We start from the raw sequence: 22,900 nt of genomic DNA, 5'->3' as shown, positions 1-22,900 counted from the left end.
AAGAAAGCTGAGCACCAAAGAATTGATGCTTTTGAACTGTGGTGTTGGAGAAGACTCTTGAAAGTCCCTTGGACTGCAAGGAGATCCAACCAGTCCATCCTAAAGGAGACCAGTCCTGGGTGTTCATTGGAAGGACTGATGTTGAAACTGAAACTCCAATACTTTGTCCACCTGATGCGAAGAGTTGACTCATTGGAAAAGACCCTGATGCTGGGAAAGAATGAGGGCAGGAGGAGAAGGGGACCACAAAGGATGAGATGGCTGGATGGCATCATCGCCTCGATGGACATGGGTTTGGGTGGACTCTGGGAGTGATGGATAGGGAGGCCTGGCGTGCTGCAGTTCATGGGGTCGAAAAGAGTCGGACATGACTGAGCGACTGAATTGAACTGAACCGAAGATGCTACAGGGACATATTTCCTGACCGCACTTGAAATAGAACTTACTTAATCTGGTTTCAAGTCCAGTCTCTCTGGGGGTGTGTGTGTGCGCCTGTGTGTGCCTGTGAACCTGCCCCGTTTCCACAGTGATAAACCAGAGCAGCACTCGTGTTAGCTCCATAGCTGCCTGGTGGTCCCCGCGCCCCGGGCCCTCGCAGCCTGCCGAACTGCTGCACCTCCAAGTGGGTGGGGAAGCCTGCGCTGGAGGACCTGGGTGGACCCCGGGAAGCTGTGCACACCTGCTGACCTGGGAAGGGAGGAGCCCAGACTCAGGGAACAGAAACTGAGGCGAGCCCACTGCTTTCCGCATGGCCCCCCATCCCTGAGTCCAGGGAGCCGGCAACGTGCAGAAGGCAGAGTTTTGCACAAGGAGGTGACCTGGAACTCCTATTTCAGGTGGAGTGTGGGTGAAGAGACCCCCCAGCCCTGGACTCAGTCAGACTTCACCTTGGTGTGGGGGGAGGCACCCCAGACCCTGCAAAGGAAGCCTTCCAGCAAGAAGGGCCAGAGCCCGCGGCGCGGCTGCCACCCTCTTGTCCTGCCTTTAACAATCTTGAGTAGAAAACAAAGAAAACAGAATTAAATTAACCTGAAAGAATGAATCAAGGCAAATACAACCATGAGTCATTAATAACACTTTGGACATAAATAGATGCTGTCTTTGGCAAATGTTCTAGGTTGCTGGGTATTTTAAGTTTTAATGAGGAAAACAGATGTAAATGCTATTAAGTGGCTGGAATAAGTGGAGTGTAGCCCATTTTTCTCTTGTTTGCTCCAAATCAACTCCATGTCAATCTGTATTTATCTTTGTGATCTAGAACCTGATGGGAAGGTTTCTGTCTATTCTGCGGAAACAGAAAAAACTAGTTTTTGTCAAGGACCTGTTGACAGTCGCCACAGCTCTGATACACTCAGGATGCTCAGTCCATATAATATTACAACATTCCATAAAGACAAATAGAACTTATATTGGTGTGGTTACTGTGTCCTGAGCAGGGTGCTAACACCGTGGGGAACCTGAGCCCACGTCCTCAGAAAGGAAGGTCAAGGATTCGAGTCGGGTGTGCACGATTCAGCGAGGACTCTGCCACCCTCCCGCACGCACGGAACTCTGGCTCTTACAGAAGCTTAGCGGGTAAGTCCCATTCCTCAGAGATGGCCGGAAATGTGTTCCAGCCATGCACTGTTCCACAAGATATGAAGTTGCCCCTGAATTCGGTTGGCATTATTAATACTACAGGCCTGACCCCGTGAAACTGTTCACTGACCTCTGTTTCTCTATACGTTCTCAGATCATATCTATAGATACTGCAGGAAGGATGTATAGAGAATTCAACGCTATCTTCACTGTGGGGGTTTAATCTCTGAGCATGACCTCCACTGCCTTACGCAGGACACCCTTGATGGGCGTGAGAAGGAAGAGTTACCCTCAGCCATGGCTCTGAGCAAGGCTGTGTTCTTGCCCACACCTGTGTTTTGATGTGTAGATGCTGTGAATTGCATCACTGATCATGTCTCCCTTTTTGCCTCAACCTCCAGCCTTCCCTGGTGGCTCAGACAGTAAAGAATCTGCCCGCAATGTAGGAGACCCCAGTTCAATCCCTGGGTCGGGGAGATCCCCTGGAGTAGGAAATGGCAACCGGCTCCAACATTCTTGCCTGGAGAATCCCCTGGACAGAGGAGCCTGGTGGGCTGTAGTCCGCGGGGCCGCAAAGAGTCGGACACGACTAAGCAACTAGTGCATTTTGCAGGAAGCTCAGCGCTGAATTCCAAGCCCACCTTTCAGAGTTGGGAAGACGGGCTGGTACATATTTATCTTTTGTTTCTCTCTCTGCTGTCATTTCCCCATCACCTCGATCTGGTTGTTAGTTTCAGGTTAATGAGGTGTAGACGCCTCCCCTTCCCCCCACTGCCCCGCCCACTGACAGAAGAAAAGGGATCAACTTTACGCAAAATGAGAGCAAAGCCCCTTGAACTGACCCCCTTGCTTTTCTCTGCGTCTCCTGACGGTGGTGGGGGGGTTCCTCCAACAGAAGAAGCGTCATCCTTCCCGGTGGGAGCCCCCTCGGAGCACGCATTCTCTTTGCTCTTTCCCTGCGATGTTCACCCTCGTCTTCCCGTGCCTAGTCAAGTAGCTAAAGGCCATAGAGAGAAACTCCAAAACTGAGAATGGCAACTGCAACAGAAAACATTTCAAGCAAACTGTATTCCACCATCTACACATACACATGAAGACACAGCCTCATAATTATGTGGTTACCTGTGGGTGGTGCGGTAGATGATAGATTGATATATAGATAAATAGGTGGATGGATGAAAGGATGGGTAGATAGATACTCAAGTGAAGATAATATATAGATAATGGATGGAGAGATAAATAATAGATACACAGATAGATAACAGATGGATGGATAGATTGATGGAGAGACACATAGATAGATGGACAGACAGACAGTATATGTGCACGCAGTCGCATCTGACTCTGCGTGACCCCATGGACCATAGCCCGCCAGGCTCCTCCATCCATGGGATTCTCCAGCAAGAATACTGGAGTGGGTTGCCATTTCCTTCTCCAGGGGATCTTCTCGAACTAAGGTTCATACCCGCGTCTCCTGCATTGGTAGGTGGATTCTTTATCGCTGAACCACCAGGGAAGCCCAGTTGAAAATTTAGATCCACACAAACTCCACACACCATGTTTATGGCAACTTTATTCATAATGGCCAGAATTTGGAAGCATCCAAGGTGTTCTTCAGTAGGTGAATGGGTAAGTGAACTGTGGCCCATCCAGACAATGGAATATTATTCAGCGCCAAAAACAAACCATCAAGTCATGCAAAGATGTGGAGGAGGCTTGCATGTATATTACTGAGTGAAACAAGCCAACCTGAAAAGGCTGCTTTCTGTGTGATTCCAACTACATGACATTCTGGAAAAGGGAACACTATGGAGACTTACTCCTTGGAAGGAAAGTTATGACCAACCTAGACAACATATTAAAAAGCAGAGAAAAAGCATTAAAAAGCAGAGACATTACTTTGTCAACAAAGGTCCATCTAGTCAAGGCTAGATATGAGAGTTGGACTATAAAGAAAGCTGAAGGCTGAAGAATTGATGCTTTTGAACTGTGGTGTTGGAGAAGACTCTTGAGAGCCCCTTGGACTGCAAGGAGATCTAACCAGTCCATCCTAAAGGAGACCAGTCCTGGGTGTTCATTGGAAGGAATGATGCTAAAGCTGAAACTCCAATACTTTGGCCACCTGATGCGAAGAGCTGACTCATTGGAAAAGACTCTGATGCTGGGAAAGATTGGGGGTAGGAGGAGAAGGGATCGACAGAGGATGAGATGGCTGGATGGCATCACCAACTCAATGGACATGGGTTTGGGTGGACTCTGGGAGCTGGTGATGGGCAGGAAGGCCTGGCGTGCTGCAGTTCATGGGGTCGCAAAGAGTTGGACATGACTGAACGACTGAACTGAACTGATGGAGACAATAAAAAATAGATAGTGGCCAGGGGTGAGCGGAGAGGGAGGGATGGGTAGTCAGAGCACACAGGATCATCAGGGCCGTGAAAACACTCTGTGTGATATAGGGATGAATATGTCTCACTTTACACTTCACATTACATTCCAAATCCACAGAACGTAAACACCAAAAGTGAACCTTAATGCAAACTGGATTTGGGGTAATTGTGACATGTCCAAGTAGGTTCATCATTGTAACAATGTCCCCCTCTGATGGGGGGTGTTGATAGTGGGGGCGCTGTGCGTGTGGGTGGGGGAAGAGGTATTTAGGGATGCTGCACTCTGTGCTCACTTTTGCTGTGATCCTAAAACTGCTTTAAAAAATAAATTTTATTTAAAAGAGGAAAAACCTGGGATTTCAGTTGGTATTGCATTGCATCTCAAAATCACTTTGGAAAATGAACACCTTAATACGGAATCTTCTTGTCCATGAATGTAGTATACCCCCTCATTATTTTAGGTTTATTTAATCTCTCAACAGTGTTTTATTGTTCTCAGGGCCTTCCGACACCTAGTAGTAAAGAACCTGCCTGCCAATGCAGGAGACATAAAGGATGCAGGTTAGATCCCTGGGTCAGGAAGAACACTTGGAGGAAAAAATGGCAACTCCAGTATCCTTGCCTGGGAAATCCCATGGAGCCTGGCGGGGTACAGCCCACAGGGTTGCAAAGAGTTGGACACAACTGAAGTGACTTAGCGTGCACATACAAACCCTGCATATATCTTGCTAGATTTATCCCTCTGTGTTATAGGGTTGGGATGCATGATATATAATTTTAATTTCTATCCAATTTTTATTGCCAGTGTACTGAAGTTGGAGTAGGGAGGAGCTCCTGACCCTCTCACAGAGCTGCTGGCTACCGCTTCTGTGTTTTCCCACATGCAGGTCCTGCCAGGGCCGGGGTGTAGGAGGACTTCCTTCCCACTCCCAGGGGCTGAGGCTCCTGCATCAGAAGCTGGGTGGGGGGTTGTGCTGTGCACACTGAGGGGCTCCCTGAAGGCAGGCCCGGACCCTCACACACCTCCAGTGAAGGCCCTGGGGAGGACACAAGCACAGAGTGGGCTCCTAGACCCTGACATACCTCCAGGGAAGGCCTGGGGAGGATGCGCACGCAGAGTGGGCGCCCTGACCCTCACACACCTCCAGGGAAGACCTGGGGAGGATGCAAGTGCAGAGTGGGCTCCCGGGCCCTCACACACCTCCAGCGAAGGCCCTGGGGAGGACGCGAGTGCAGAGTGGGCTCCCGGGCCCTCACACACCTCCAGGGAAGGCCCTGGGGAGGACGCGAGTGCAGAGTGGGCTCCCGGGCCCTCACACACCTCCAGCGAAGGCCCTGGGGAGGACGCAAGCACAGAGCGGGCTCCCGGGCCCTCACACACCTCCAGGGAAGGCCCTGGGGAGGATGCACGCGCAGAGTGGGCACCCTGACCTCAGGCTGGCGCATGAGCCCATACTCAGCTGTTTGTTTTCACCCATTTTCACAGTGGCTGCTGCTGCATCTTCTACCTATTCCGGGTAGGTAGAATAGGTAGCAGATCATGCCCCCACCGTCCTGGAATGGGCTTGTCATCCTTCGGGTAAAGTCCATCTGGCTGCCTTGCGCTCTGATGGGTTCAAGGAAAGCCAGGACTTTGCAGGTTACCTAGCTTTCCCTCATTGTCGGCAATGTCCTCTATGCTTTTCTACATCTTAGGTGGAATGAGAAGGTCCAAGCCCTTCACTGTTGATTTTTGGCTTGCTTGCCTTTTACCAATAATCTATCCAAGTGATTCTCCCTTCAGAATTAAATAAACCTTGCATGTAAGAAATGATGGTCGAAAAGCAGAATTTGTCCGACTTCACAGTTAGATCAAGAGCTAGGTTTTACTTTTGCTTTCAAGGCACACAAACCAGCGCTGATTCTGCAAGAGCAGGAACTCTTGGGCAAAGGCTTTAGGTCACAAACCCCAACTTCCTACGCGGTAAACACGGAAGGCCTGATTCATGGGCTGGGCAGCTCTGTCTTAAAAAGCCCCCTATGAGGTCAGCAGCTAACCCTCTTTGTTAAAATTAACAGGTAGAAATCAATGCCCTGTCCAACAGAGGTACAATTTAGCTAGATTGATTTTTTCAAGGAAGCAAAATCACATGGAGAGAGGGGTGGGTAGCTTTTAACTTATAAAATGAAGTGCTTTTGACCTTCCTAAATCAATGGTTTTGGGGAAGGCAGGATGAAAGCATCAACCTGCCAGTCACAATGGGTGATGTGTTTACATAGGAAAACATTCTTATTCTTGAGAGAGGCATATTGAAATATTTGAGTGAAATGCATGGTTTACATACTTCACCTAAAAACACTTTAGCAAAAAAGAGTAACAAAAAAATTAACCAAAAAAAGGAAAAAAATTAACAGAATTGTTACCTAGTCCACATTCAAAATCACCTAATTGTCCCAAGAAATATGTTTTAGAGTTGGTCTCTTCAAATCAGGACCCAAGCTAGAAGTGTGCATTACATCCATTGCTACGTCCCTTATGTAGACCCACAGGCTTCTGTTTCAGATCTGGGGGCGACCAGGCCAGCTGTCCCACAGGGGTGCCACCAGGGTGGCCAGAACAATGGTACCCCAAGATTCCCATGAGGTAAGCCCCAGAGCTAGACATGTGCCCTTCCAGGCAAAAGGGACTTTGAAGATGTGTTTAAGTCGAGGATCCTGAAGTGGGGTGAGTACCTTGGATCATATGAATGGTTTATACCATCACAAGGGTCCTTGTGAGGTGGTGGGAGGGTCAGGTCAGAGAAGGAGTGATGCCATTGCTGAGGGGCAACACGCCAAAGAACTCAGGTGTCTCCAGAGGCTAGAAGAGAAGGTGGGATGGCATCACTGACTCCACGGACATGAGTCTGAGCAAACTCTGGGAGACAGTGAAGGCCAGGGAGGCCCGGCGTCCTGCCGTCCTTGGGGTCGCAAAGGGTCGGACACAACTGAGCAACTACACAACGAGCAGAGGCGAGAAAAAGCAAGGACACTGATTCTGGAAATGGAACACGGCCCTGCCAACAGCTAGACTATAGGACTTCTGACCTCCAGAATGGTACAGTAATAAATCCATGCTGCTTTCAGCCACCAAGTTTGTGGTCACTTGTTACCGCAGCAACCGGAAGCTGACACAGCCATCTGCCGGAGCTGCTTGAGCGCCAAGTCCCAGCGTTCTTTCACTTGTGTCTTTATTTTTTATTCCCGTGACTCAGTAGTTACGTTTACAGTAACTTTCTGCATCGTTTTCATCAATATATCACTGTATATTCTGTATTGTGGTTATCAATTCTCCTAAACAAGCAAAACCACAGCAAAGTGTTCTCTGCTCCCAAACTAGGCGCCCCCAGCACTGCGAGGTCAGGGTGGCCCAAGTCTTGGGGGCTCTGGTGCCCTTGGACAGCGAGTCTCAGAAGCAACCCAGAGTCCCCTGCATGGAAGCGTGTGGAGGCAGAGCACAGTAGATGGGGACTCAGCACATGGCCTGGCCAGGGTCTGAGCAGCGGAGACAGCTACAGAAATCCAGTCCACGTGCATTTTGTGTGTTTATGTCTTGATTGAAAAAGCAGGGTTTCTGGCAAAGACTTGGACTGGACGCAGCAGACCAACGAAACTGAGTGTCCCGAGTATATTTATTATGGGTTGAAACTTGTTGCCCAGAGACCTGTCAAAGCCCAAACCCCAGTGACTTAAGACGTGCCGTTGTGTGGAAACAGGGTCTCTGTGGGTGTCACTAGATGGGACAAGAGTCATCAGGGTGGGCCCAGATCTGAAATGATTGGTGTCCTCAGGAGAAGACGGCCAAGTGAGACGCCCACAGGGAGAGGCCACGTGAAGACTGAGGCAGAGACCTGAGATGTGTCCACGAGTCCCAGGACCCCAAGGACTGGGGCAGCCCACAGGGTCTGGGGCAGAGGCCTGGGGGAATTCGGCCTCCTCGCCTCTGGAGAAACCAGCCTGCTGATACCCTGACCTGATTTCCAGCCCCCCAAACTGCAGGAAACTAAACATCAGTTGTGTAAGCTGCAGCATCCGTGGAACTTCCCCCGCGGCTCAGGAAAGGAGCCTGCGATACAGCGGGCAGAGGAGGCTCAGCAGGAACTCGGTGCCACCCGTGGGCCCTGCGCCCAGACACCACCACCTCTCGCGGGGCCCCTGCCGCCTCCTAACGCGGCTCCCTGACCTCACTCTTTCCCCCAAACTCCCTGCTTCCTGACCCAACAACCAGAGAGTGTGCTTGAAAAACCTCAATGCCAACGCACCACTTTCCTGCTCAGGAGGCACCAGTACCGTCCCAGAGAAACTGGAATAAAGTCCGGAGACCTGCAGGCCTCCGCGTCCCCTCCCAGCACCGCCTGCTCCCTCGGCCCCTGTCCGCCCAGACCTCCTCGGCCTTGAATCATCTGCCTTCGGGTTCGGGTAGGGGGCTGGTCTCTAACGCCATTTACCTCCTAACCTCAACCCCACCTGCTGGGTGAGATCCTCCCTAACCCGTGCTCCCACCCCGGCGCTCTGTCCGTCTGCTTCGGTTCTCCACAGCCCCCGCCGCCACGCGGAACGGCCTCGTTAGCTAGCTGTTTACTTGCAGGAACACTAGAGCGTAAGGTGCAGAGATGCTCGTCTGCCTCGCTCATGTGAGTCCCTGAATCATTGGAGCCGGCCCGGCGCCAGACACAGAGCTGTTGCTCAGCAGACGCTCGCTGAGATGACCGCGATGCGGGAGGAGCGGGGTGGGGGCGGGGGCTGGCCGGGTGAGTATCCCGGGGGCTGTGATGCCGGAGGCGGCCTGCCCTGCCCGCATGGGTACCCCTGAGACCTCCCATCTTCCCAGGAGGACGCTAGAAAGCACCCCCTTGTATTTATCCCGTTGTTGTGAAAACAGGCATCTGTGTGTCTGCATCTTCAAATCGAGACTCAAAATCCTTTCGTCTTCTCTGCTTACGTTACGTGCCGTCGCTCCGTTCATTCTGCCGGAGACGGAAGGTGAGACCTGACTCAGGGTCGTCGGAGGGTCTGGGCCCCTGGGGGAGTCCTCCCCACCCTCCCTCCCAGGAGCCGGGAAGAGGGACTGTGGGGGAGGAGTCTCCCGCAAGGAGCCAGGCGCTCACTCAATATTCACTTGGCACTGTGGGCTGTTTTGGTACCACATCTCAGAAAAAAATGGTCTTAATGATTCCCTGGAGATTTTTATGACTCACACGAATTGCAGTCTGTGTCTCCACACCCAGTTCCCAGCTGCATCTGTGTTACAAGAGTAAGCGTTTTGGGGGATTTGTTTGACTTTTTATTTCTTCAAAACATCCAAAGGATAAGAAGCTACATGATTTTCTCTCTGATACTTTGAATCTTACCCACACATGTACAGCATTATCAAGGAGGAAAATTCACTCTCTCTCCATATATATATCCTCTCTTACTGTAATTATTTAAACGATCCATTTGATATCAATAAAGTACAAGAAACTTCTGTGATTCATTAAGTCAGTAACGCATCCCACCCATGACAGAGATATCAGCCAAAAAAGCAGAGATAGGGTGTGTATCTTTCAACAGCACCTCTGGCTCGAGTTCCCCCATGCTTTTCATGCACACAAAAAAAGAACAAGTTTTGTATTTTCCTAGTTTGAAGAGATTTGGAAGGTCTAATATTTTGGCCAACGTGGCCAAATGCAAAAAGCAGACTCATGGATAGATTGAGGGCAGGAGAAGAAGGGGACCACAGAGGATGAGATGGTTGAATGGCATCCCTGACTCAATGGACAGGAGTTTGAGCAAGCTCTGGGAGATGGTGAAGGACAGGGAAGCCTGGCGTGCTGCAGTCCATGGGGTCGCAGAGAGTCGGACACAAGTGAGTAAATGAGCAACAGCAACAAATTGAAGGGAGGAGAGAGAATTTTAAAAAGAGAAAAAGAGAGAGAAGCCCAGTGACACCGCAGGGTGGGCGGGCTCCACACTTCCCCTGGGGATGGACGGGGCCATGGTGACGCAGTTTCTGACCCCAGTGTGGCCACAGAAAAGAGACGCGGGCAGGGTTCCCAACGCACCTGTAACCTTGCTTTAAACCCAGAGGACAGGACGGAGCAAAGCCTTTGACCCCGGGCCCTTAGTCCATCAGCCAAAAACCCACCACCTAACCTCTGAGATTTAGGAAGAGAAAATAAGTCAGCAGAAAGAGCTTTGGTTTGAAATTCCCTTTTTCATTGGTTCTCTGCTATAATTAGCAAATTACATCATCTCTGATACCTCAATTTCACCACCTGAAAAACGGGGAAAATAACAGACTTGCCACCCACTTCTTGGTCTTAGGAAGATGGAAGAGGACATCAGTCAGATACACCAAAAGCAGGGCTCTTATTTCAGCACATCCTCGGGTTTCCTCTGCAGGCAGAGGTGCACCATCATTCCTCAGGGGGTCAGACGCAGGAGGCCCTAAAGGACACCCTAAGGCGACCCCAGAGCTTCCTCCAGCCCCACTGCTGTGTGTTCAACCACATGGAGAGGGCGGCTTTGACTTCCCCGGTAGCTCAGATGGTAAAGTGTCTGCCTGCAATGCAGGAGACCCAGGCTCAATCCCTGGGTCGGGAAGATCCCCTGGAGAAGGAAGTGGCAACCCACTCCAGTACTCTCTGGAAGATCCCATGGACAGAGGAGCCTAGTGGGCTACAGTCCATGGGGTCACAAAGAGTAGGACACGACTGAGTGACTTCGCTTTTGCTTCATGATTCAGCAACCATCTCAACACATGACCGGGTGGGCACCTTTTCCTGGTGAGACCACCCGTGAAGTCACTGTGCTGGCAGGAAATACCCTGCCCCCTGGGCGGTCAGGAAGCTGCAGATGGCTGGCTGGTTCACAGGGCCAGAGCCTGCGCCCTGAATGGTGTGAACAATTTGCTCTGCAGGACTGTGTACCCCACCAATCCACTGTTCTCAGACAGCAGAACAGGGCCCCATGCGTGCCCAGGGTTCTAGACGACGTCAGCACAAACTAAGTAATCAGTTTATTCCAGAGAGGCAGTACTCGGAAGCGCGCTCCTGCTGACTTTGCTACAGAAGCAGAAAGACGAGGATCGTAGAAACCGAAAATAGCTGCAAGCTGTCCTCTGTGTCCGACAGAGATCGCGGCAAATGCTTCAGAGATGATGTGATAACCGAAGGGACCCGTGGCTGCTGACGATGGGACCTGGGCTTCTTGTCTCGTGTCGATCCCTGCAAATAATTACCACCGATACATCAAACACGCTCTACCAACGTTCATCCCCAGTTCTCGCCGTTTCTTTCGTGTCTGCCCCAGTAGGTGCTGACGCTTGAAGCCAACGTTACTGTTACCACTGCGCAAGGCATTTAAACGCCCATGGGAACTGCAGAGGCTTAGTCACGTTAGCCTTTCTTCCAAATGCATTATGCTTATGCTGCTCTTCTCTAGAATTCCCGTAAGGATGAGAGTTCCTGCCTTCTTCTGGACAAATCTGAATGGTGACATAGCCAACGTGCCTTTGCCAACTCCAGCTTCGGAGACAGGTGGGTTCTGTAAAGACACATTGATGGCAGGTAACAAGCAGGCTGGGAAGATCGACTCATCCGTCTCTTTTCAAACTCCCAGCTATCTTTTCAAGCTGTGATTGCACGGCTTGTAATTGCTTTATCAGTTCTGAGCCTTCATTGTTCTTCTTGTCTCCCTTCTATTCAATCCAGTTTGGATTGTTTTTTCTGTCTTTTTTTTAAGGGACAGTGAAACTGTCTAGATTCCCAGGGCAGGACAAGAGGTAAGAGGCCATCTGTAGACGTCTGCGGGTCACCTGGGTGTAGGTGGCTGAACCCTGACCTGGGCAAGAGCCTGCTGCTACCGTGACTTAGTCCCGAGGGCTCTGAAAACACTCTTGGCTTGTTCTCTCCTTCGAGATTGAAGGGCTTCCCGAAATTTCACCCCTGCCCTGCTTCTCACCCCTCGCCCCTGGCTGAGGACTGGGGACATCCAAGCTACAGCTGTTGGGAAATCAGGAGGCTGGTCACTGAAGGAGTTCACGTTGACAGTTGCTAGGGATTCGAAGAACACCTGCCTGGAGGTGGTCCCGTTGGTCCCCTGGCTCCTGGGGAGATGCCGGGGCCGGGCCGCTGGTGCCCCATCTTCCAGCATCCTCACTCGGCTGAGACCTGTCATCCCCCCGCGGATCCCTCAGGGCGGGTCTCTGTGCTCCCTGCAGAGTGCTCTCCTGCCAACTGAGGCTGGCAGCGGGACTGCCGCCCTCCTGGCTCTGTTCTGCTTCAGAGGTGCCAGAATCATCTCTGCTGTGAAAACCCAGCCCAGTTTCAGCAGGAGAGGCAAACACCCCAAGAGTCACAAGGAAATAAGGGGAAACCACGATAATGCTGGGGGTGGCTTCTCTGGACCTGGTTTCTAAGATCGACCAGACAAGAAAATGACCGTTATTAATAAACAGAACCCTGAAATCAAAGCACTTTAAAAAATATATACACATTCTAGTGCTTTCCACAGGGCATTCTGTGAAATCAGAAACTCGCCTAAAGCGCCACCCCGCGTGTCTGCAGCACCTGGACATGGAGGTCAGGGATGGAGCAGGGATACAGGGGCTGCTGCTGACCTCGGCTCAGAGGCTCATCCTGGATACTCCCGGAGGGACCCCTGCTCCCCAGACTTGCCCCACCCCCTGTCCCCACGTCCTTCCCCCAGATGACTGATGGGGCCTGCGTGCAGGTCAGGAGGCTGCGGTCACCCCTGGTCTCACCATCCCGAGGCCCCCGCTCCGTACCACAGTGCCCAGCCCAGCAAGGCATGCTTCTTCCTTAAGCCCTAACTCTCTCTGGTGTCCTCATTTCCCAGCATTTCCACTAGTCCTGCTACACACACCGGGCCAAAAGGAGCAAGGTACAGGACCACCAAACCCCGAAGAACAGGGGCCTCGGTTCAGTTCAGTTGTGTCCAAGTCTTTGCAACCCCATGGGCCGTAGGCAGCACACCAGGCCTCCCTGTCCATCACCAACTCCCGGAGTGTATTTCACTGGGGCCTCAGATATGTTCTTTCTGACAAGCCCCTTCCAGGAACCCCTCAAATGGCAGCTGACGGGATATTTCCTAATGGGATCTGCTGAGGCAGTTTGGTTTCATTTTTCTTTTGTTTTTCTCCAGGAACACAAAGGGTGATGGCCTCTGATGTGTCACGTGGACTCTCATGAAGAGTCACCTTCCTTTGAGTTTATACAGAGCCCCCGCAAGACCTCTGAGACAGGAAGCCTTCCCTCGGCAGAGCTGAGGAGAAGGTAGGTCGCAGACGCTCCCAGCTTCTGATGCCGACTCCCTGTCTTGATTTCAATCTTTAATCTCGACCTTCACCAGAGCCCTTTTTCCAGAGGTTGGATGGAACCACGGCGTGAGGTACAACTGGACAAGAGTCAGCTCTGAAGACACCTATGCATTTGTTGCTGTTGTTCAGCCACTCAGTTGTGTCCGACTCTGCAACCCCATGGACTGCAGCACTCCAGGCTTCTCTGTCCTTCACCAACTCCTGGAGCTTGCTCACATTCATGTCCATAGAGTCAGGGATGCCATTCAACCATCTCATCCTCTTTCATTCCCTTCTTCTCCTAGCTTCAATCTTTCCCAGCAACAGGGTCTTTTCCAATGAGTTGGCTCTTCAAATCAGGTGGCCAAAGTATTGGAGCTTCCAGCTTCAGCATCCATCCTTCCAGTGAATACCCAGGACTGATCTCCTTTAGGATGGACTGGTTGGGTCTCCTTGCAGTCCAAAGGACTCTCAAGAGTCTTCTCCAACACCACAGTTCAAAAGCGTCAATTCTTTGGTGCTCAGCCTTCTTTATGGTCAAGCTCTCACATACATACATGACCACTGGAAAAACCATAGTTTTGACTAGATGGACTTTTGCATAAAATCTCCCAAATTTTTGCATAAAATGTCCTACACTTTATACACACACACACACACACACACATGTGAAGAACATTCCACATGTAAGAACTGTATCAGTAAAAGGAGCAACAAGGCTGGGACCATCACAGACAGTCCTGCTCATCTGTTCCTCCTTCCATGCAAGGCATGAGGTCTTACCCACAGGCCACCAGTAAACATTCTTGATTGACTGAATGAACAAACTGTTGTGGAGGTGGATATTTTTTCCGAAATAAGACTTTTTTAGTCATCACACACGTTCAGACTGGCAAGGAGTGTGAAGCCCTCATGCCCAACTCTGTTGCCATCTGATTTCATTTATCTGAGCCAAGGATCTTTTGCTCTGAAGGCTGAGGAGGACGTACGCAGGAAACCTGGCCCCAGAAAAAGTCAGACACCTGCTCAAGACCCCTGAGTCACTTCCCCGCTGCTGGATTGGAGCCTGGGGTTTTCAGCATCATCTCTCAGAAGCAGCCACTGACAGGCTGGGCCCAGTGTCTCTCCGTTTCCCCACAAACTTTACAAATGCATCCACACATCAGCCTGTGTCCTGCAGACACTCCCAGTGAAGTGAAGTCGCTCAGTCGTGCCCAACTCTTTGCGACCCCATGGACAGTAGCCTGCACCAGACTCCTCCATCCATGGGACTTTCTAGGCAAGACTACTGGAGTGGGTTGCCATTTCCTTCTCTAGGGAATCCTCCCAATCTAGGGACCGAACCCAGGTCTCCCACGTTGTAGACAGATGCTTTACCATCTGAGCCACAGGGGCTTCAAGGAGGCAGACACTCCTAACCACTCTTCATTTACCAAGAGTCAAAGGCAGGCTGACTTTCTGTCATTTGGACAAGGTGACACCGGGAAACAGGAAACATTCCTCTACCTCATGTTCTGTTATCAAAAGTAACTTCAAGAGCTCAGTCAACTTTCCTGTACTCCTGCAACAACTTAGCACCTACATTTGCATCAGAAATGCTGCTGCTGCTGCTGCTAAGTCACTTCAGTCGTGTCCGACTCTGTGTGACCCCAGAGACGGCAGCCCACCAGGCTCCCCCGCCCCTGGAACTCTCCAGGCAAGAACACTGGAGTGGGTTGCCACTTCCTTCTCCAATGCATGAAAGTGAAAAGTGAAAGGGCAGTCGCTCAGTCGTGTCCGACTCTTAGCGACCCCATGGACTGCAGCCTACCAGGCTCCTCCGTCCATGGGATTTTCCAGGCAAGAGTACTGGAGTGGGGTGCCATTGCCTTCTCCGCGGCAGTGCTGAGGATAAGACAATTTGAGACCAGGAGACCTTAGGAAGTAACTACAGTTAGTGATGTAACAGGTTCTGTGAGTTACCAAGCCCTTCGAGGGGATCCTGGTGCACAGTCAGTCGTGGTGCCAGTTTGGCTGCCACCGTGAGCACCCTGGAGCCTGTCTTCTGAAGCTGACGACTGAAGGGCCTCAGCAATCTCCCTGCCGGAAATACACCAAAGATTCCTTGGACGTCAGAGTCCAGGCGCCCCCAGCACCCCATCACTCTGCCCCGGCCCCACCCAGTGCCCCATTGCTCCTCTCCGCTCCCCCCAGCACCTCAGCCCAGCGCCCCATGGCTCTGCCCTGCCCTGCCCCACCCCACACAGCGCCCATTGCTCCTCCCCAACCCCCCAGCACCCCATGGCTCCGCCCCCACCTTTCAGCACCCCATCACTCTGCCCCGGCCCCACCCAGTACCCCATCGCTCCTCTCCGCTCCCCCCAGCGCCCCAGCCCAGCACCCCATCACTCTGCCCTGCCCCACCCCACCCAGCGCCCATCACTCCTCCCCAACCCCCCAGCACCCCATCGCTCCTCCCCGGCCCCTCCCTGGCCCCGCCCAGCACCCCAATCGCTCCTCCCCGGCCCCGCCCAGCTCTCCATCGCTCCTCCCCTGACCCCGCCCAGCACCCCATTGCTCCGCCCCCAGCCCCGCCCAGCACCCCATCGCCCCAGGACCATCGCTCTGCCCCAGGACCCAATCGGCCCTCAGCCCAGGCTTCCCCCACCTGCTCCCTCCCGGCTGCAGAGGGATCCACCTCCTCCCGTGGCCCCAACAACACCTCCCAAACAACACCTCCCAGACGTTCTAAGAGGCTATGTGACCGGACCTCTGGCAGGTGAGAGTGATCCCTCACTTCTCTATTTTCCCTGCGTGTCTTAATTGATAATGACTTGTCATTTCTCCTTTAAAAAGTCCACACGAGAAGACTCTAAATCTCACCTTGGGTGGTAATTTTTCTTCCTGTGTTCTAAGTATCCCTTTTGTGGGAAATTATTGACTATATGTACACAACCCATACGGGTACGTGTGTGTGTGTGCACATGTATGTATATACACACATTTCACTAAAATACCAGTAATTTCAATCTTTCATTTCCTCCCTCCACCCACCCTCCTCCCCAAGTAGAAAAGCACTCACAGTCACTTCTCCCACAGCGCCTTCTGCGGGCTCTGAGTCTAGGTGCAGGTCCTCCTCGGTGGTCTGACAACAAAAGAGACACGTGAAGCGCAGTTAGTGCCAGTGTTCTTGAAAACAGCATCGTGCAGGCAATCAATGCAGAGGACGCACTAGATGCTCGGTACTGGGCCCTAGGACCCGGAAAGGGCATCAGGGCCCCTCTCCACCTGAATTTAATTGAAACTCTACGAGGCTTCATGCCAGAGACAGACCCTTTATGTAACAGGAGGCAAATAAGGCAGTGAGTGTTTATATCCACAATGACAAATCACCAGATCAGCCAACTGTGCACGTCTGACACCACAACCGAAAGGAGAAGCAGGTGGTTTATATAACTCCCTGATCAGCACGGCGAGGGTGTGGACTTACACGGCCCCGAAAGTCTCAGGCGTGAGGGCAGAAACAGGTCACAGGGAGGCTTTGTAGCCAGCCCGTGAGAGTGGAACAAAACCACAGTCTCGAGCCAAAGCTCAGAGAGCGAATTAAACCAGAGAGAGCCAAGTCCCAAATCATAAAATCATAGTGTTGTGTTTCTGCAGGGTAGGCCTTGAACAGAAAGGACTGTGTCTGAGCTTTGCCTCCCACTTAATGACGTCAGGCAAATTGCTTAACCCAAACCTCAGTTTCCCCACACAGAAAATCAGGGACATAAGTATATCTGCCTCTTGGAGACACAGACAGAATTCAGGGAAATAAGACCTCACAGCAGTCCGCCCCGGCTCTGGCGTGCGGCGGGCGCTCAGAGTTGGCTGCTGTCAAACCATTTCTAGTTTCATTTCCAGCCCAGCAGCCATGAGATCATCGTCACTGTACAAGCTAGGCTGGGAACTTAATGAGTCGTGTTTGAGCTGCATTGCTTAAAAACAGGGTTTCTCCTCTCTCTAACGCGTGATGACACCGTGGAAGGAAAAATCTCGTTGGGTCCTCTGAAGGACAAACCAGATGGGGCAGCTGGGCCTGCTGGGCTGGTGCTGCCCTGCCTTCCCCACCGCACCCAAGTCCCCACTCCACAGCCGCACCCCCGCCCCGGAGCCCACTCTGGGCGCGGCACCCCCGCTGACAGCAGTGGGGAACAGTCCTGCTCTGAAGATGTGTGTGCGTCCAGCCTGCTGACACGCCATTCACACAATCGCTCAGTCCAGTCGCTCAGTCGTGTCCGACTCTCTGCGACCCCATGAACCGCCGCACGCCAGGTCTCCCTGTCCATCACCCACTGCCGGAGTCCACCCAAATCCATGTGCATGGAGGCGGTGATGCCATCCAGCCATCTCACCCTCCGTCGTCCCCTCTCCTCCTGTTCACACAATACTTGGTGCTTATCTTGGGGCCAGCGTCTTCTGGGGTTTTATAGAGGGCCCAGTTTTTTAACTAGCACATGTTTCCTTGTTAACTTGCCTCATTCATGGGCAAAACACGCCTTCCAAATACCTCAAAACAATTCATAAACCACAAACAGTTTCCTTAGACAGTCAAATGAACTTTCCCTGGTTTGTGTGCTGAAGCAAGGTCGATTTTTATAAGGACGTATAGGGATTCTACATAAGGATTTTTATAAAGATTCTCTAGTCCAGTGACCCTCAAATCCAACTTAGTTCAGTTCCCTCTCACTGCAGATGAGAAAAGAGATTAGAGGGGAAGTAACTCATGAAGGCAGGAAAAACCTAGAATCAAAACCTAGAGCATTGATCACTACCCCCGGAAAACCAACATCTGGTTCTGTTAAATGTGTGTAAAAGCAAACAACGCAAGCACTAGCATCATATAGAAATTTTCTCATAGAAAATCACACCTTTTATGCAAGGATTTTGTGACACTTGGAGTTCAGAGGTCAAATGGACTCCATCTAGTTTTGCCCAATTCCTTGATGTGGGAGTTATTTTAGTATCACACAACATAAAACATGTGCCAAACTGGGAAACAAAATCAGCCTCTGGGTTCCAAAATAGATCTCACATTTTCCTGACACCGTGAAATATCTCAGGGTTAATATTTCAGGTTTAATCTTTCTGTAGAAAGAGCTCTCACTTCTGGGTCCCAAATAAACAGAGATTGAATGCTCTGTCTTAACTTCCTCAGGGTTTACAATCCCAAGACATTCACCCAGGAAGCCTGAAGAAAATTTCTTTTGCTTCAGGACCTTTAAATTTATCCAATTTTTATTATTTGTTGTTGCATATACATGAACCTCAAAGACTTCTATAAAGGTGCCCTCTCTGTGGGGTGGCGAGGCCATGCAGTCTCTCAGCCAACAGATTATTCCAGATTGTAAGCTTTTTCTAAGATCATGTTATATATATTTCTAATAATGTGAGTATATTTATTGCTGGTGTATTTTCAATTTTAGAAACATCTAAAGCACAAGCTGCTGTCCAGAGCTTGGGTCACTGGCCACGACACAGTGTCCAGAGTCCCAGAAGACATGCTCCAAACCTCCTCCACTCCTCACTCCTTTCTAAACCCCCCGACCAACCCTCCCCCGACAGAAAGGCTTCCTCCGTGGGGCTCGGATGTTGAGGGGCGCCAGCTGGGCCCCCCACCACCACCAGCAGAGTTCAGGTCACCAGGAGGGGCTCAGAAAGCAACCAGACATAGGAATGGGCCTTTTGGTCCATCATTAATTCAAGTCCTTAGTTCAACTTGTTAAAAACCGAAACCTTTCTCAAAAGAAAAAATAAACTTGATTTGGCAGCCTGCTGAGTGAGAGGTTCTTTCTAAGGTGTTGCTTTTCACTGCCCAGAACAGCCTCGTGTGCAGACAGAATAATCAATAGCCTTGACCTGTGGGGTCATCGCCTCCCACTCAGGTGCTCCATCGAAGAACTGGCCTTCATATCTGTGCCAGGCTTGACAAGCTCCTCTGACCAATATACACACCCCAGGCATTAATAAGTTAGTGTGGCTTCCAAAAAAGCATTAAATATAAAATATTAACTAAATTCTCTTCTGAAACAGAATCTCTCCTTCTGTTCAAAATTACGTGACTGTCTCAATACATAGTGTATATATATATATATAAATAATATATCTATAAAACATGAAAACCAGGAAGAATTGAACTTACAGTTACGATGCAGGATGTACGAGATAAGGCAAAAGTTAAAGGCTGGATTTTGTAAAGGTTTGGTCAGTTACTAAAATTTGCCATTTATAAATGTGATTTGAGTTGCTGTAAACACAGCACAGGTATATTAAATAATTCAATAGACTTAATAACTTTGGGGAACTTTCTCTTCCAGGAAAAATATACGTTGATGTCCTAGAATTCAAACTAAACAAACGAAATTCCAAGAAAGGAGAGCTCTGCGTCCCTAGGGTAGCACAAGTCAAGCAGAATCACACCTGCCTCCCACCCGCCAGGCAGCCCCGTGGGCGGGCCGCTGACGTGCATTTCATTATCTTTTCATCTTCAGTCTCTCCTCTTTATTCAAACACGCACCGGTTAAGGTTGCATCATCGCTACGCCTTGTGTTTTAAAGCAGAGCTCATCACTTGCTTCGCCTTCTGGTTTCATCCTTCACTGCAGTAATTGGAGGGCTTATAATTTAAAGCCACTTGTTGAAGGAAATAAACTGATGTAGCTTAGTCTGAAAGCAGGGAGACTCTTTTAAGGCACACACTCTAAGATGCATCCTGAAGTTTGGCTGAAGAGCAGCCATTTTTTTCTTCATTCATTTTCATTCATGTATTTACACCACACACAACGCCTTGTGTGGGTGTGTGTGCACACACATATGTACAGTTTATATGTGTATATAAACACAGCACACACACCTATACTAATCAAAAATCCCAGACTCTACCACATAGTAGTCGCTCAATAAATACGATTTCTTTATAGTACACAGACTGCCCACTGGCCGCAGAGTTAGGGTTTTTAAGGATACTGTAGAAAAAGTACCACACTTTCCTTCTCTGAACTCACCTCTATTTCCATGGGCTCCACCTCTATCTTTTTCCATAGCTCCAGCAACTGTGCAATGGGCATGTTTGAAAACTTTCCCTCCGATCAAGATCAAGTATGGACAGGGAGGAAGCAAATGACCGGAGGCACCAAGCAGTACAGAGATCCAGACAGGATGTCGGAGCGCAGGCAGAGGCGGGCGGCGCTGGAGGAAGGGAGCCGGCGAGGACGCAGTCCTGCTGGGACGGCCGCGGGCGCCGGTCCCGGTCCTCGGGCCCGGGGGCTGGGGAGGGAGCCGGGGGTCTTCAGTGTGGCTGCTCCGCCGGCGTGTCCTCGCCCCCGACGGTCGTCACGCCACCCCTGGGCTGCTCCAGGGGCTCGGCCGCTTCGCGCTGGCCGGCGCTGCGAGCCGGAGGAGGAGGCAGGCTGCAGCCTCGGGATGCGCGCTGCGACTTTCCCGGAGTGCGCGCCGGCTCGGCCTCAGATTGGACTCGCTGCCTCGCCCCCTCCCCTGAGCGGCCACTCCCCCTCCCCCCACTATTTTACCTTAATTGGCTCTAAACGACGGGTGAAAGTTGGGTCTGAGGATGCTGCTGCCATAGAAACCGCATAGCAACCGAGGGCTGGGGGAGGAGGGGTGGCGAGGAGGGGGCCGTGCGGCAGGTTCTGCCCTCTCCCTCCCCTCGCACGCGCGCGTGCACACGCGTGGACACACCCCTCCCTTCGCCAAGGACTGCGCTGAGCCCCCTACGACCACCTGCAGCCAGCGGGGACGCTAGGGGAGTCCAAGGCCAGAGGCCAGGTGCTCGTGAGCTGCTTCTCCTGCACCATCGTTTCAGAGACACTGCATTAGAGAACTGCCGCTGGAGGGGCAACTGGGGCAGCACCTCGGCCTGGGTGTTCCCCCCACCCCCGACCCCCCAAGCATCAGGGAAGCACTCCCTCTCCAGGGAAAAGGAAAGGAGGTGGGGCTGGGGGGGCCGGGGACGCGGCTTGCGGCTAGTCCTGCTCCAGCCAAAGCCGTCCTGGGGCAGGCCGGCGGCCTCCGCACCTCAGGAGCTGGCAGCCCTGCTGGTCTTGGGAGACAGGATGAGAAGTACTGGGCGGGTCAACTCCCAGGCGAGGGGCTCAGAACAAGGATCCTGCTGGACTCGGAACAAGGACTGGGGAGAGGGGCGGTCACGCACATCAGACGTTTGCTAAGTTGCAGGGAGGACGCTCTGTGCACCGAGAACAGCGTCTTGTTTAATGTCCCATGTGATGCGGATTTCACCATCCCGTCTGGTAGACGAGAAAACCCTGAGGCTCAGAGAGAAGGACCGAGCCCAGAGTCACACGGCCCCCAGTGGCAGAACCGGAAGTGAAGTCCGGCTGAGTCAGCTGGGGCTCTGTGATCCCAGTTTCCTGCAGAAGGGAAGCCAGGAGTGCGATTTTCTAAGGAATATTTCCCTCCTTTGGGTCTCTCTTTTTTTCTCATTTTGGTCTTTGTACTTTTCCTCACACCGTCTCTGTCTTAGAATAAAAGATGTCAGCACGTGGAAATACATTCATCTCTCCAGATTTCTAAGGCTAATGTGATTTTTGGTTTCCTCCTTTGGGAAATGGTGGTAAAGTCTAATACAATTTAATGTTGCTTCTGGAATAAGTATTCGTTTCTATAGCAAATTCCTTTATCTCTGGGAAAAAAAAATCTAAGAAATGCCTTACTGCTTCCAAAACTTACCAATAATATCTTTGTCCTTTTCATCATTATAAAAATCACAAAGAAATCCAATTCATTAGAAAAACAAAAAACCAACAATAACCACTCACTCAGTTGTGTCTGACTCTGCAAATTCTGGACTGTAGCCCACCAGGCTCCTCTGTCCATGGGATTCTCCAGGCAAGAGCACTGGAGTGGGTTGCCGTTCCCTTTTCCAGGGGATCTCCCCGACCCAGGGGTTGAACCCACGTCTCCTGCGCTGAAGGCAGAGTGTTTACCATTTGAACCACTAGGGAAGCCCCAACAATAACCGCAAACTAGCTCAAATTCCAGACACTGCATGTTTCAGAGGGAAAATATAGTCAAGATTAACAGAAAAGTTTCCATTCTTAGTGTGAATTTACAAAAGTCACTTTATCTTTCTTCATAATGGGGCCAGTAAGTATTTTTATTCAAAATAAAAATAATAGCAGTATTGTTTGTTTTCAAAGGTGACATTCACTGATTGATGGAGCCGAGTGAAGGCTTCCAATGTGTTCACCAGTTAAGGTAATTTGGGGCATAACTTAAAAGGTCAAGGTTGTTGTTGCTCAGTCGCTAAACCATGTCCAACTCTTTGCGACCCAGTGGACTGCAGCATGCCAGGCTCCCTGTCCTCCACTATCTCCAAGAGTTTGCTGAGATTCATAACCATTGAGTCAGTGATGCCATCCAGCCATCTCATCCTCTGTCATCCCCTTCTCCTCCTGCCCTCAATCTTTCCCAGCATCAGGGTCTTTTCCAATGAGTTGACTCTTCTCATGAGGTGGACAAAGTATTGGAGTTTCAGCTTCAACATCAGTGCTTCCAATGAACACTCAGGACTGATCTCCTTTTGGATGGACTGGTTGGATCTCCTTGCAGTCCAAGGGACT

General features: G+C 51.0%; 1 protein-coding gene across 2 annotated transcripts in view; it reads right to left on the bottom strand.

The window, feature by feature from the left end:
* The window catches only part of RPS6KA2 (ribosomal protein S6 kinase A2), a 331,893-nt gene extending 311,139 nt beyond the window's left edge, over nt 1-20,754 (bottom strand). The window contains exons 1-2 of one of the 2 annotated variants that reach the window (XM_044924007.2): nt 20,306-20,754; nt 16,346-16,408 (exon numbers count right to left, since the gene is read on the bottom strand). In XM_044924007.2, the coding sequence (XP_044779942.1) occupies nt 16,346-16,408; nt 20,306-20,368 (126 nt within the window). In that variant the 5' untranslated portion in view covers nt 20,369-20,754. The remainder of the gene's footprint in view (nt 1-16,345; nt 16,409-20,305) is intronic. The other variant, XM_044924008.2, reaches the window with a different exon arrangement.
* Between the last annotated feature and the right edge of the window lie 2,146 nt (nt 20,755-22,900).

Source organism: Bubalus bubalis, chromosome 10 (assembly GCF_019923935.1).
Source record: "Bubalus bubalis isolate 160015118507 breed Murrah chromosome 10, NDDB_SH_1, whole genome shotgun sequence".
In the NCBI taxonomy this organism is placed as follows: domain Eukaryota; kingdom Metazoa; phylum Chordata; class Mammalia; order Artiodactyla; family Bovidae; genus Bubalus; species Bubalus bubalis.
The sequence above is the reverse complement of the archived record's forward strand: the minus strand, read 5'-3'. Positions and strand labels throughout refer to the sequence as shown.